General features: G+C 32.7%; 1 protein-coding gene across 8 annotated transcripts in view; it reads left to right on the top strand.

Moving 5' to 3' along the window:
- The window catches only part of CENPE (centromere protein E), a 63,406-nt gene that overhangs the window by 14,858 nt on the left and 32,978 nt on the right, over positions 1-15,570 (top strand). For 5 of the 8 annotated variants that reach the window (XM_015594971.2, XM_015594975.2, XM_025051718.1 and 2 more), the window contains exons 14-24: positions 2,341-2,488; positions 3,185-3,273; positions 4,770-4,937; positions 8,436-8,510; positions 8,727-8,846; positions 10,235-10,357; positions 10,441-10,606; positions 11,118-11,272; positions 11,492-11,806; positions 11,917-12,189; positions 12,349-12,507. In XM_015594971.2, the coding sequence (XP_015450457.1) occupies positions 2,341-2,488; positions 3,185-3,273; positions 4,770-4,937; positions 8,436-8,510; positions 8,727-8,846; positions 10,235-10,357; positions 10,441-10,606; positions 11,118-11,272; positions 11,492-11,806; positions 11,917-12,189; positions 12,349-12,507 (1,791 nt within the window). The remainder of the gene's footprint in view (positions 1-2,340; positions 2,489-3,184; positions 3,274-4,769; positions 4,938-8,435; positions 8,511-8,726; positions 8,847-10,234; positions 10,358-10,440; positions 10,607-11,117; positions 11,273-11,491; positions 11,807-11,916; positions 12,190-12,348; positions 12,508-15,570) is intronic. The other 3 variants (XM_015594972.2, XM_025051717.1, XM_025051719.1) reach the window with 2 other exon arrangements.

Below are 15,570 nucleotides of genomic sequence, written 5' to 3'. Positions count from 1 at the left end.
CAAAAATGACTTGCAAGCATTGCTAGGCTTACTGGGTAGCTAGTAGCAGTATTGATTGAGTTAAGGAATACTGAATGAAGAGCAGTGGAGCTGCTCAGTGTTTGATTTGGGACATCTCCAGATTTAGGTATCAGACAGTTGAAAATGCAAATATATGAAAATCAGCTGAAAGATGTGAGATCAAGATATCCATTTGGGCATTAACTCCTGCAGATCCAAATTAAAGTCTTAGGAATGAATGAGCTTTGGGAGCATGTTGAGAATGAAAAGAACAGAAGGCCAAAGATGAAACCTCAAGAAACAGCAACTTTGTAGGTAAAGGCAGAAAAGAAGAATCCCTAAAGGAGCCCAGGGTCACCTCTAGAGTGGGGAAGGAAACCAGGTGAATGTGGTAACAAGGAAAACAGAGTTAGTGGTGTCACATTGTGCTGAGAAGTTAAATAAGATAAAATAGGCAAAAAAAAAGTTTTTGGATTTAGAAACAAAGAGCTCATTTGCAAAAGCAATTCGAGTTATGTGTTGGGAGTGAACGCCACTTTGCAGCGGGTTGAGATGGTCCAAAGGGATGGGATCTTAAATATAGCAGAAGGGTCTAGCCTTGGACAGAGGGAGAAACACCTCTTCATTTTAACAGGGAAAGAGAAAAGGATAAGTATCAGTGCAAGTAATGCTTTCATAAGTGTAGGCTTTTTTTTTCTCTATGAAATAGGTTTCATTTTTCTGCTGTGATGACAAAAAATGGTAGGGACACAAGTTCATAAACATACTGAGGGTTTGAAATAGTTTAGCCTTTGTAAGAAATGGTAAAGAAAGTCGACACGGAAGGAGGAGTCTGGGCACGCAGCACTAAGGACCCAGGTGATATTGGCAGTCGTCTTTTGGTCGTATGGCTGTGACAGTGTTCAGGAGGTTGATAAAGGCTCAGACGGTAATATAATTCATCTGAGTCTACACTGTGTTGGAATAGGTGTGGGGAACAGAGAATGGGTCAAATAATTTGAGGCTGTTGACCCAAAAACATGATTGAAATGATCATTTATGAAATCTGAGATAATGGGATGAGTGGGATGAGACTCAAGAGGCAGCCGCCAAAAAGAAAGTAATAGATCAAGGGAATAAAAGTCCCTCTTAAGCTAAATAGCTAAAGTGAGATTAACTGAATCAATAGGTGGAAGAATAGATACTGTAGTTAGAGCAGGAAGTCTAGATCTATGAGTTTCAGATAATGACAAGGTCCAGGAGTGGACCCCATGGGGTTGAGCTGACTAGGCTTTTACGGAGCAGACTGTGGAATGGCTGGTGACTTCAAGCGGGAAAGTATTATGTGGTGGAGGCATGAAAGCGTGCAGTTACACAGAGATATATCTGCATTATTCAGGTAATCTTGAGAGGCAGTGCAGTGGAATGGTTAGTGGATAGGAGAGAAAATGGTAGGTAGAAGTAAGAAGTCAAGAGTTTGTCTTTAAAAAAATCAAAAGGAAACAGAGGCTTGAACATTCGTAAAGCTGAAAGGAAGGAGCCTAGCGAAGATGACAGATGAACAGATAACTGAGGGAGCAAGATCCCAAGGGGGAAAGGAACGAATGAGATTCGGAGCACTGGTGGAGACATTAGCTTTACCAAATTGGAAGAGAGTTGACATTGTGAAGGGCCCTGTGAAAGATTTACCTGCTGAAGGAAATTCAGACGGGCTACCTGTTTGTTCCTTTCTGGTTAAAGCCGGGTCCCCTAAAGTGCTTTTGTTAGCGATTGTGTTGGCGGCGGCAGCTGCCCCTTCTACATAACACCAGATCGCTTTACGGATTATGAGTTAACCAATTTCTTTTCAGTTAAGTCCCAGAAAAGCTTATAAGTAAAGATTCAAATAAAAAATGATGTTTAAATGGTTTTATCAGTTTATTATGGGTTTAGATATTGATTTGAAAAGCTAAAGAATGTTTTCTTATCTCAGTGTGTCCTTAGACTGATATACTAGGCTTAATAAGAATACTGCCAAGTCAGTCTTTCTTGAGAGCTTGTTTGGAGGTTCTAGCAGGGGAGCGCAGCTATATACCCTTGACCAAAGACCGGTCCTCAGCTCTATCAGGGAAGGTTGTCCTCTTCCACCGAGGGCACAGCTTCGGGAGGGACACGCATGGAGTGCTGAGGGAGGAAGGGGACACCCGCCTAGCCAGCCAGATCAGCTGAATCAACCCTGGCGATCAATGGGGTGACAGATGTCGCAGCCAGATCGCCCTCACATCCTCAATCATTCTTAAAGATGGAAACTTGTTCTCTCGTTTTAGTATGTTTGAGCCCAGATCTGGGTGAGGTAATTTAGATTTTTTTTTTCATCTTTAGGCTAAAATAAAACGAAGAGTCACTTGGTGCCCTGGCAAAATTAACAAAATGAAGGACTCAAACTACGTAAATGAATTTAATATGCCAGCGAATATAACAATGAAGAGACATAAGGCTGCTGTAACTATAGTAGGAGAAATTGATGAATGTGAGTGCCTTTTCAACTATTTTTAATTATGAAATCATCCCTACAAAGGGAGACTTTACTTATAACTCGGTTTATTATTAAATACATTTAAGTAAAATGTCTATATTTTAGATGTGATTACAATGGAGATAATGATAAAAAATAATTTAAGAAATTATAATAAGAAATTAAATAATAATTTAAGAAAGTGAACATTCATGAAGTTCTCTATCGTTTAAGAATGATACACTGTCATTAAAATACATGACGTATTTTTATTGTTTGTTTTTGGTCTAATCATTATCCAGTTAAACTAGTATCCATATAACATCTGCCTTAAACTTTGCTAATCTTGAAAGGGTAGCATTTACACAGGAAACTTTCAAAATTATGTCTTCAACATTTTAAATATTTTATGGGGACGTTTTAAATCTACTTACAGTGATCAAATCTCAAATTCAGAATTTGTCTTTTTTGCCTATATTGTATTAAGGAGCTTATATTTTATCACTGTATCTAGCCAGTGATCTTAATTCACACAATAATGTAAATGATTGCGTCTGTTGTTCGTGTATTCTTGGCAGTCATACTGTGAGCACATATTTGCTAAGTCGAACTTATTACCTCTGATTAGAATTTTTAAAATAGTCTTTAATTTGAGTTTTAGGAAACTTAACAACATGTTTATGGATAAATTTCTTTTCCCCCTAATTACAGCTGTTTGTTCAGAAGCTGATGTTTTCAGTAACACTCTTGATGCAGTCACTGAGATAGAGTGGAATCCAGCAACGAAGCTACTAAGTCAGGTAACTTAAATGTATTTTACAAAGCATCCTTTTACTCTTTTTAAAATGCATTTATTATTGCTATTTACTGTTGTAGCATATTACTAGCTCTGACTTAATTTCAGTAACAGTTTTGGTTCTAATTAAGGCTTCCCCAGCTTGTTACAGTCCCAGCTGATAACCATGCCATTTAGAGGGAATCTAAAAACTTTATAAAACAAGTGTGTGGTAATAGGTAAACTTTTGCTTCCGGTTCTCTATTTAAAATGCATTTATTATTGCTATTTACTGTTGTAGCATATTACTAGCTCTGACTTAATTTCAGTAACAGTTTTGGTTCTAATTAAGGCTTCCCCAGCTTGTTACAGTCCCGGCTGATAACTGTGCCATTTAGAGGGAATCTAAAAACTTTATAAAACAAGTATGTGGTAATAGGTAAACTTTTGCTTCTGGTTCTCTACCAGCAGATCTTGGTATCTTTTTTTTTTTTTTCCTGTCTTTTTTTGGGAGGCAGTCTCCTGAGAGTAAAAAGGGCTGATATTAAAAGTCAAAATTCTCAGGCATATAGTAGAATGATACATCAGGGAGGGATAAAATTGCCAAATAATAATGAAAAATAAAAGTAAACATATTTTATGTGATCTCATCACAGCATTAGAAATAAGGAATCCTATAGTGAGTGCCTTAGTAAATTTAGATTCCATGTTTACTTTCTAGTCTGCTAATGTTCAAAGAAATATGTGTATTTTTATAATAAAGTATTAAAGAAAATTTATTCCAAAATTTAATTTTGGAATAAAATTATAGTAATTCTTGTAAATTATTATTATTATTAGCTAACTACTATAATTAGTTATAATTAAGTATTATAGATAAAGTGCTTTTGTGTTTCTAAAACATACTCTAGAAGTTTATTATTTTTGGAAAACTCCTGTGTTAGTTTTTGTTTGATATATTTTTTTAACTCATAGTTTATCTTTTTCTCATAATAGTATAGAAAACAGAAACAGGTCTCTGTTGAGTGTGGTAAAACCTAGCAGCCATTACAGTTTTAGAGATCAATAAATAATACCTCTATTTCACTTCTTCAATTCAGAGCCATCTGAGAAATACAACGGGAGTCGGACAGGTAGAGAAAGAAATTATTAGCTTTATTACTAAGGAGCTTAAGGACCTGTGGAGAAATGGCCTTGCCACAATGCTTCCTATCTCCTACTCCTGATTGAACTTTTTCAGTCAAGCACAGGCAGAGCATTTGTTTATGTTTTGTTTTGTTTTGTTTTTTTACCCATTTCAAAATAGTCTTCGTCTGTTAGCTAGTTTACCAAAATACAAATGCTTTATTTAACTCTGGATCAGGGTAGACCATTAGGATAATATTGAAAAAGAGAATAGATTAAACTACCAAACAATTCAAGGTTAAATTAATTATTTGACTAATTTAAATTTTTGTTAAGGAAACAAAAGAAATATATGATTTGAATTCTAACTGAAAAATCTGGTTCTGTTTACAATAGGAAAACTTAGAAAGTGAGTTGAATTCACTTCGTGCTAGCTATGATAATCTGGTATTAGACTATGAAAAACTGAGACGAGAAAATGAAGAAATGGAATTGAAGCTAAAAGAAAAGGATGATTTGGATGAATTTGAGGCTCTAGAAAGAAAAGCAGAAAAAGATCAAGAGGTAAAGTTACAAAATGTGAAACTAAACTAAAACGACACTTTTGTAAAAAATATTCCCTTAAAGATGTTTATTTGTAAGATTGAGATTGAGGATCCAATCATTTTTCCACATGCATACAGAATTTAGAGAATTTAAGAAATTATTTGTATTGTTTTTAAAATAGTTAAATCATATTTGTTTCACTTGTGCTTATGCACAAGAAGAAGAAAAAATTAAAAGCATCTTTGGGAAGGTTTAGTGAATCTGCCTATTGACGGATTTGTATTGAAGAAATTTCAATATCTAGTCGAATGTTTTATGTATGATACTACATATTAATGGATTTTGTTTTCCTTAGAAAGTATATTCCTAAATAGTTAGAACATTATTAGAATAGCTTCAGAAGCTAAATTTGCACATTTCTTTTTCCATATAAGAGAGTTATTGTGAAAATTAGTATAACTAATACTAAATAGTTTTAATGGAATTTTTAGAAATGAAACAGATCACTTAAATTTTCTAAGTCTATAATATTAGGCTCCATGTTAAAAGAACCTAATCCAGAAACTATGAGGCTTTCGGGACTCAGAAATTGTCCAAAAGATTCAAGAAATTTCTTAGTGCAGAGAGCCCATAACATAGAGTTCATAGACACTATGAATTATTTTGCAAAATTTTTGAAAGTGTATTCATTTTTCTAGGACAAAAATCCATAACTGGTATCAGATTTGTGAAGTGACTCAAGAATCCCCTAAAAATAAGAGCCCGTGTTTTAGTGTAGTTAAAATACGAGTTAATTTGCAGATATACATTTCAGATTTCTATATGTGTAGCCCAAAGGTACACAATCCTTTTTCCTCAGTATCATTGTTCAGTTTCTCACCCTCTTCCTTTTTAAAGGAAAAGGGTTCTGGACCAAGAGTTATTTCCATTCTACCTACAATTTTAAGTTACTCCTATATTTCGTAGGCATTATATCCTGAGAGGCAAAAATCTGAAGTCCTCCAGAGTTTCATTAAAGCTTGTTGTAAAATTTGTATATTAACGAAATGCCAAATATCATGAAAAGAATATTGGACTTCAATCAATAAAACTGGGTTTTATTGAGAAGGGGTGGTCTAGTGTCATGGTTAAGAGCATGGGCCCTGGAGCCATATTGCCTGGATTTAAGCCCTAGTTCCCTGCTGAGGAGCTCACCACAGATTCGAACTGGGCGTGTATTAATGGCCAGGTCTTGAGCAAGTTGTTGAACCTCAACCCTCTCAGGGCTACTTCCTGTATGTCTCCACCCTTGAGGTTAGACCAGGTACTTGCCAAGGTCCTTTCTAACTCCAAAATTTCATCTAAGTTTTTGTATATTTCTCATTATAAATAATATGACATAAAATTAACTTTAGGCATACATGCAGCAATAATTTCTCTAATTTTTTCTTAAATCATTTATGTATTAATAAAAACTGAAGCTCACTGAATTGAGTCATACACAAAAAGATAACAAAATAACAGTCAAGGGGGAAATTAATACTATTCTGTTTAGTTTTATTTGAATACAAATTGAAATTCTCAATTCTGTAAGGTAACCTAAAAGATTAAGTAATAAAAACTTACTCTGTTCAAAACCGGCTTTACAGTAGTCATTGCATGTTAAACTAAAAACATGAGTCTGTATGGATACAGTAAAATATCTTCCAAAATGTACATTTTGGGGGACAGTTTAACAAAAAAGGAGTTAAAGTCAAATTATGGCCTTAAGACATGTGTTCCTTGATTTGCCTAAGGGTTTCATCAAAAATCACCAAAGTTGTGGATCATTTTCAAGTGGGAATATAGTAATATGTTTAAACAATAATTTTAGAAGGAGGAATAAACAATGTCAAGTATCATGCTGACGGAATAGTCCTCTACCTATTTTAACTTGATCTATTTAATTTTATAATTTTCACAACTTGCAGATTTTTGTCTTAAGAAGTTAAATATTTTATCTCTCCTGCTGCACATTACAGTTGAAATCTGTTTTATTTTCTTACATAGCAAAGGATTAACTTTTGACCTTATCATATACTTTCTCTTTATGCTCAGCATCTTAATACATCATTGGAAGATTACACTAAGATCTTTATAAAAGTCATTTAATCTTTTTTGTTTCCAGTACTTAAAATGACGTGCTCTTTTCTTTCTCAATGTTTTTTAAAATTAAGATTGGTTACTTGGTTCTTCCTTATTAGTAAATGTGATTTTCTTGCACAAAAGTTAGAAACAGGGAAGAAAAGGTGAAAGAGCCCATTTAAATGAGAACCAATACAAATGTCTAAAACTTTTCTGAACAATTTAGACTAGCCACTAAGCACATGTGGCATCTGAACTCTTAAAATGAGCACAATCTGAATTGACTTAAGTATGAAAAAAATGTAAACTTTCATTAATTTTTAATATCGATTACATGAAGAAATATTTTGGATAGGTCAGAGTAAATATGTTAAAATTCTATGTGTTTTTACTTAATGCGGCTACTAAAAAATTTTAAATTACAAATATTACTCACATTATTTCTATTGAATGACACTGACCTAAAATAAGAATGTCAAAACTATCACTAGTCTGAAATCTAAAACAAGTAGACTGAATTAAACATCCAGAAAATATTATTTAAATAAGATACTATTTTTGTAAGTCCCTTACATTCTATTAGAATTTGCTTTTACTCTTTAAGAACTCATCTGATTATGAAGATTAATTCTAAAGGAAAATATGTTTATCTTTGGTAAATTGTTATTCACTTAATTTGAACACAGAACTTACTGGTAATTCAAATATTTAATGCTACAAATATTTTGGTAGAAAACTTTAATAGAAATATTTGTATCTTTAAGTATTTATACTTTTAGACAGTTGAACAAGATGAAGCAAAAACATATTTCCAATATTTCCTATAAAATAAACCAATAAAGTAATTGTTGGTAATCTCATGCATATCTCTGTAGCGTTGGTGAACAGTAAGAATATTGTAAAGACACCATGAAACTACCCTAATCCAAGCATAAATTCCAAATTACAACTCTTATAAAAAGTATGCCAGTGTAAGCCAAATGAATAATTTATGAGAAGAAAAACATCTTATAGGATAGATATATTTCTTCACTTAACTTACCTAAAACAAAAATCTATTAAAAATATGCTTTTTAAAAGTTTGATTACCACTATCTCTTCCAAATGGTGCATATTAATTTGCTTTTTAACATTATTTTAGCTTTATTAACAGATGACAGAACTGTTATCTCTGTCAATGCTGAGGGTTTTTTTTCTTGTTTGCATGCTTTGTGGGTTGGGGATTTTTCGTTTGGTTGATTGGGTTTGGTTTTGGGTTTTCGTATACTTTTAAATAATGAGGTGTTCTGTTACAGTAGCTTGAATAATTGATCTCTCAGTCCCTTACTGTGTTGGGTGATTCAATATATTTTTTTTTTTTTTTGCTTTATTAACTTTTGGTTTGCTCTGTTGCCTGTTCACATGCTCTTACAGATGCAACTAATTCATGAAATTTCGAACTTAAAGAATTTAGTTAAGCATGCAGAAGTGTATAATCAAGATCTTGAGGTGAGCATTTATGTTGGTATTTCTGATAAGGAATTAGAACTATAAAATATATGTAATTGAACATGATTTTAGAAAATAAAAGGAATTATATTTTTTAAATGTCAACTTTTTGAATTTTACTGTCTACCAATATAAACTGTCAAATGTAAGTTCTTTTTACTTCCTTAGAATTCAGATCCAGTTCAATTATGTTTTACTCTCCTTTGATTCTTTTAGAATGAACTCAGTTCAAAAGTAGATCTTCTTAGAGAGAAGGAAGAACAGATTAAAGAGCTACAGAAATACATAGAGTCTCAGAAGTCAGAAAGTATGAAAATGGACTTGTCATACTCATTGGTAAAAATCAGGGGTTTTTTTTGTTATGTGATCATATTGTTACTTCTGGTATACAATCATCATAGCAAATGCTTATATTGAGCCTACAGTGTGCTGGGCATTGTCCTAATTGTTTTACATCCAGTATTTTATTTAATCTTGTCAATAACCCTGGGAGAGAGGGCCTATATTAGGAACATTGCCATTTTATGATAAAGAATTATTCATAGAGAGTGAGGATATTATCCCTTGAATGAATGTAAGTTAGGGATTAGCTTCCATTTAAAATTAGAAATTCAAAAAAGTTTTTAATTTTTTTCAATTGTTTTATACAAATGCAGGCAGAAATGAGTAGTCAATATCAGGTGAGCACTTAACGTTGTTAATGATAAGATGTAGAACTATAAAACATACCATACATAATTGAGCATGACTTCATAAATGTCATTAATGTCATTTCATCAATATTAAAGCGTTCTCATAATTTAAGTAACTATTTTAACAGTTTGGTGACTATTTTTCAGAAACTGTAGCTCTAAATGACTAGTTAGTATAAAATCATGGTATTAAATAACATCGAATCTCATGGTGAAGTTGTTTGTTTTTTTTTCTATTTGCCTCAATCCACCTGATTACTTCAAGAAAGTATCAGTTTGATTGTAGTTTTAACACTCATTTTAAAAAGGCAACAGTGTCTAGCTTGAATCTTTTTAGTATTAGTTTCTGTTGTTCTTTTGAGTTTTTCCGACTACTTTTTGTTACTTTCTATTAATGACAAATGAGTCTTTTAAAAAGCATTCTCACTTAAAAATAAATAAATAAATAAATAAATAGATAGATAGATAGATAGATAGATAGATAGATAGATAGATAGAAGAAATAGAATAAATAAATAAATAAATAGAATAAAATAAAATAAAAAGTATTCTCACTGTTCTGAGACCATGGGTAAGAAAGGCACTTTGATATAATACTGAAGTGTCTATTTATAATTTTTAAAATTTTTGTTTAGTTCTTACTCTGTTCATCTCATTCATTCATGCATGCATTAATATTTTACCAAGGATATATAAATTCATGTAAGCTAAAGTCATGTTAAAATGCTGCTTCTCTCTAAAAATGGGACTTCTTATTTTTTTCATATATTTATCAATCATTTGCACTTCCTATTCTCTGAGTTGCCTATTTATATCTTCTATCTATTTTTCTATTGGATTATTTGTTTTTCTTTGCAATTTATGATTTAATATCCTTAATTTTAACTATTAGCTACTCACCTATTGTGTTTTGGAGAGAATAACTTAAAAATACATAGGAAACTTTAGCAGGCTAGTTGAACAACAAAGTGTTAACCTTTTTCAACTCTAAGAAAGTTAGATTTCACTAATTCTTTTTTGTCATGTATATAGGAAAACACTAATGACCTTAAACAAATGAAACAGTCTTTGGTTGATGCTGAAACAGTAGCCCTGGATTCCAAAAGAGAATCAGCCTTTCTTAGAAGTGAAAATCTGGAGCTGAAAGAGAAAATGGTAAGTGATTTTTATAATATTTATAATTAAGCAGTTGTAATGATCAGTATATTTTTGTGAATTTGCAGTGTTTCTCTTAATAGAAAGAACTTGAAAGTACATGCAAGCAAATGGAAAATGATAATCAGGTATATCAAAGCCAGTTGGAGGCAAAAGAGAAAATGAAAGTCGATCTAATGAAAGAATTACAATCTTCTTATAATGAAATAACGAAACTCACCTCCCTTATAGATGGCAAAGTTCCAAAAGGTATTTTGTAATTTTAGACTTACTTCTGCAAATCTGACTTTCTGTAGAAATGTACCTAAAAGATTTTGCAACTATATTCCAGTGATTAAAATTCCATTATTCTCCCTTTTTTTTTTATAATAGTTTCATATTAACTCTGAATATCATTTGTATCACTATTTATAAATGTTTCCATGGACTTCAATTCATAAGGGTTTAAAGTCAATTACTTCCCAAGTAAATTGGACCTGATTCTTGAAAAAGGTGATTCAGAAACTAGTAACATGTATAGCGATGGATAGTAACTAAACTTTTGGGGAGTAATCACTTTGTAGTGTATACGGATGTCAAATTATAACGTTGTACACCTGAAACATACTTTTTAAAAAAACTATGTATTAACAATTAGATTAGCTGTTTACTAGTATTGGCTCTTTTTTAAATAAATTATATATAATCTGATTAAAAGTCTAACTGTAATTTAGATTGACTTAATAACTGAAAGCTGTTCAATTTACCAAAAATTTCCTAGATTTACTCTGTAATTTGGAATTGGAAAGAAAAATTACAAATCTCCAGAAAGAACTGAACAAAGAAATTGAAGTAAATGAAGCTTTGCACAAAGAAGTTAATTTGCTCTCAGAATTGAAATCTTTACCCTCAGAAGTAGAAATGCTAAGGAAAGAGGTAAACAAATTTTTAAGCAAATAACTCTTATTTTGAAAGTAAAGTTAAAACAGGGTAATGTATTATTATAGAGATGTGATAATAATATTGCCTTTCCTCAGTCAAATCTTTGCTTAATTTCAGTGTCTTTTTTTTTTACAGAAAAGGGATTTTTTTTCCTGAACACTGCTTCAATAGATTATATATTGCTAATATAGCTAAGCTTTCTTTTTTCCATAGATAAATGATAAATCTGAAGAGCTATATCTAATAACATCAGAAAAAGACAAATTGTTTTCTGACGTAGTTTATAAGGAGAGTAGAATTCAAGATTTACTTAAAGATATTGAGAAAGCTAAAGATGACCTAGCAACTATCCAGATGAATTATAAAAGCACTGAACAAGAATTCCAGGATTTTAAAAATCATCATATTGAATTTGAGCAAAAGTATAACATGGTCCTTGAGGAGAATGCAAGAATAAATCAGGAAATAGAAAACCTCTGTAAAGAAACTCAAAAACTTGGTTTAACTTTGGATGCTTTAAAGGTGGAGGTTGGTACAAGACGCCCTCTAGGGAAATGATCTTTGTCTTCTGGGGCTTGGCTTCCATAAAAATGCCATAGAATGTTCTGCTTTTCACATTTACTTTTCTTATTTTAAAGCTTTCTCATAAAATCCAGGAACTTCAACAGAAAACCACTGAGAGTCAAGAATGGTTAAACGAAGTGGAAAAGCTGAAGGAACAATTAGAAAGTAGAGATTCCAGGTTGCAAACTGTAGAAAGGGAAAAAACATTGATTACTGAGAAGCTTCAACAAACCTTAGAAGAAGTAAGAACCTTAACTCAAGAAAAAGATGACCTAAAACAACTCCAGGAGAGCCTGCAAATTGAGAGAGACCAACTCCAAAGTGACATTCAGGATACTGTAAACATGGTAAGGTTTTGACTGATTAAACTTTGAAAACTCAGAGAGGCTCTTTAAAAACATTATAGGAGCCATCTTTTATTATTTATGATCACATAGAAACTATAAAATTAATTTCATTGTTTCACCTTATTCTAATGGAAATGGTTTTGTATTTCTCTGACAAAGAACATAGACACCCAAGAACAATTACGAAATGCTCTTGAGTCTTTGAAGCAACACCAAGAAACTATTAACACACTGAAAATGAAAAATTCTGAGGAAACTTCCAAGACTTTGCACGTAGAGGAAAACATAGGAGAAATTAAGGATGAATTTCAGGAAGAGGTAAAGAGTGTTTCTGTTCAGCATTTTCATATATTTATAATGAGCTTTCTCCTTAACCTCAAACACTTAAGTACACAGTAGTAATCTCAATCTTATTTATTACTCACAGTGGTAATAACTAGCAATAATTCATAAACTTCACTCTAATATCTTTGAAATAACTTAAAATATAACTGCTTACAACAAATCTAAAAAGGAAAAAGCAAAAATTATTAGTTCAAACTTTGAACGGATATTTTCTGAGGCCTGACATACTTTAACCATCTTTAAAAGCCCCTCTGAATTCTAGGAATGTAAGCAAGATTGAGTGATTATTAATTATGGCTCAAATATTTATTTATGTCAGATTTTATATACTGAACTTGTTTAGAGTTTACTATAAAATCAATGTTTATGTCTATTTCTAGGTCTTGGGCCAACTTTTAGGTGCTTAAGTCTTTGTAGTATGGTTTTATTTTTTTCCTGAGATTTAGGAGAATAACTATGTAACAGGAAAGTCTAGGATGCTAATTTTTTTTAAGGGAGGTATATTATAGTCTGCCATAACAAAATATCACAGACTGGATAGCTAAAACAACATATTTCTTTTCTCCAGTTGTGGAGTCTAGAAGTCCAAGATTAAGATACCTGACAATTCTGTTACCGGAGCAGTCTCTCTGGAATGCACATGGTGTCTTTTTTCTGTGTCCTTACATGACCTTTCTTCTGTGCACTTTCAGAAAGACAGAGTTCTGGTGTCTCTTCCTCTTAAAGGACACCAGTCCTGTGGGATCAGGGTCCCACCCTTATCACCTCATTTAACCTTAATTACCCTCTTTGACTGCTCTATCTCCAAAGTTACACTGAGGGTTAGAGCTTCAATGTGAATTTTGGGAGGACACAATTCAGTTCAAACTGGAGGATTTTGTACAATAGATTCATTTATTATACATTTCTACTCTTCATAAATACCTTATATAATCAACAGAATTTTTTATAGTACCTTTTTATAGTATCTTTTTTTATAAAATTATGCTTAAGATTATTTAAGCCAGAATATTTACTATAGGAATTTAAAACATCAGTAGAAGACTGATGAAATAATCTTTCATAATTAGCATGGAATAGTATAGTCACATATATATTTGTTTTTTTAATTGTGATAAATTATATATAGCATACAGTTTACCATCTTAACCATTTTTAAGTGAATAGTAGTGTTAAGTAAATTCACATTGCTATGCCATTAATCTCCAGAATTCTTTTTATCTTGCAAACCCATCAAACAACAACTCACTGTCCTGCTGTCTCCAAACCCTAGTAACCACATTCCACTTTCTGTCTCTATTAATTTGACTACTCTAGGTACCTCATATATGCAGAATTATGCAGTATTTTCTTTTTGTGACTTATATTTCACTTAGCATAATGTCCTCAAAGTTCATCCATTACTTTATAACCTTTTTGATATCAACCTGACCCAGCTGGATCCTGTAGTATTAAGTTCATGCTGGAAGCATCCATTTCAATAAATGGGCCTTCAGGGATTCTCTGAAGCATTCTATCCATCAGAGGTCCTGAAATCTGAGATAGAAAGCTGAGATAATCTTGGTCTTATGTGATGTTCATGCCAGAACCCCCATGTAGATAAAGATGTGGCTCTGGGACTTTCCAGGGCCCCCTCTGTTCATCTGGTCACCAGAGACCTCCATTAGTGGGTTTGTCATGAATCACCATTTGCAATCTTGCTTGACGTGTCTCTTTGGAAATGCAATTTATCTAGTGTGTCTCAATGGAAAAAATTTTTTTTTCAATTAGAGTTGATATTCAGTATTATTTTATATTAGTTTTATGTGTACAGCATAATGGTTAGACATTTTATATGATTTACAAAGTAATCTCCCGATTAGTTTAGTACCCACCTGGTGCTATGCATAGTTATTATAGTATTATTGATTATATTCCCTATGCTGTACTTCACATCCCTGTGACTATAATGTAACTACCAATCTATACTTCTTAATCCCTTCACGTTTTTCACCCAGCCTCCCAACCCCTCTCCCATCTGGCAATTATCAGTTTGTTCTCTGTATCTATGAGTCTGTTTCTGTTTTCTTTGTTTATTTTGTTCTTTAGATTCTACATATAAGTTAGGTTATATGGTATTTATCTTCTCTGTCTGACTGACTTCACTTAACATAATATCCTCTGGTCCATCCATGTTGTTGCAAATGGTAAGATTTTTTTTTTTTATGGCCAAGTACTATTCCATTGCACCACATCTTCTTTATCAAATCTCTAATCTGTTGATGGACACTTAGGTTGCTTCCATTTCTTGGCTATTGTAAATAGTGCTGCAGTGAACATATGAATTAGTTCAACAGAAACTTTAAGCTTTGTAATTAGTAAGATTATTCTCATATAAAGGAAACTTTTTTAAAATAATTAGATCTATTAGATTTTACTCATAACTGTGGTAGCCAAAATACTTTTTAGGCTGCATTCAGTTTTGAAATGTACCTTGGGTATCATGACAGAATACTTTGTGTCAGTCTGCTTTCTCTTTATGTATATTCCTTTGTTTAAGAGTAAAGACGCAAGATTCTGAACTATAGTATCTGACAGACTATGTCTTCCCACCTTACTTTCTGATGTAGTGCTCACTATTGTCAGAAGTTCGTGCATATTGCCAACAGTAAGAAGGGAGCTTAAAGTAGTTTGTCCATATCCTCTCTAGAGAACCAATTTGAAGACTATGTAATAGCATGGAAAAATGCATATGATCTAAGTGAAAAAGAAAGACTAAAAAGAATTCTACATATGTAAATTAATTTTGATTGCTATGTTTAAAAAAAATTTTTTGGTGGAAAAGCTGTGGAAGGTGAGGTGGCTCCATAGTGTAGTGGTTAGCACGTCTGCTTTACACGCAGAAGGTCCTGGGTTCGCGCCCCAGGTGGAGCCACAGACCATACCCCGGGTGCACCAGGCCCCAGGTGCTCGCCGCGAGTGCGTGGGAGGAGATGCCCCGCCTTCAGAGATCCAGTTCTTAAGGGGAAATGGTAACATCCGTAGGTCAGGGGTGGA

Source organism: Pteropus alecto, unplaced genomic scaffold (assembly GCF_000325575.1).
Source record: "Pteropus alecto unplaced genomic scaffold, ASM32557v1 scaffold5, whole genome shotgun sequence".
Lineage (NCBI taxonomy): Eukaryota > Metazoa > Chordata > Mammalia > Chiroptera > Pteropodidae > Pteropus > Pteropus alecto.
Note: the sequence above shows the minus strand (reverse complement) of the source record. Positions and strands in the feature narration are given on the sequence as shown.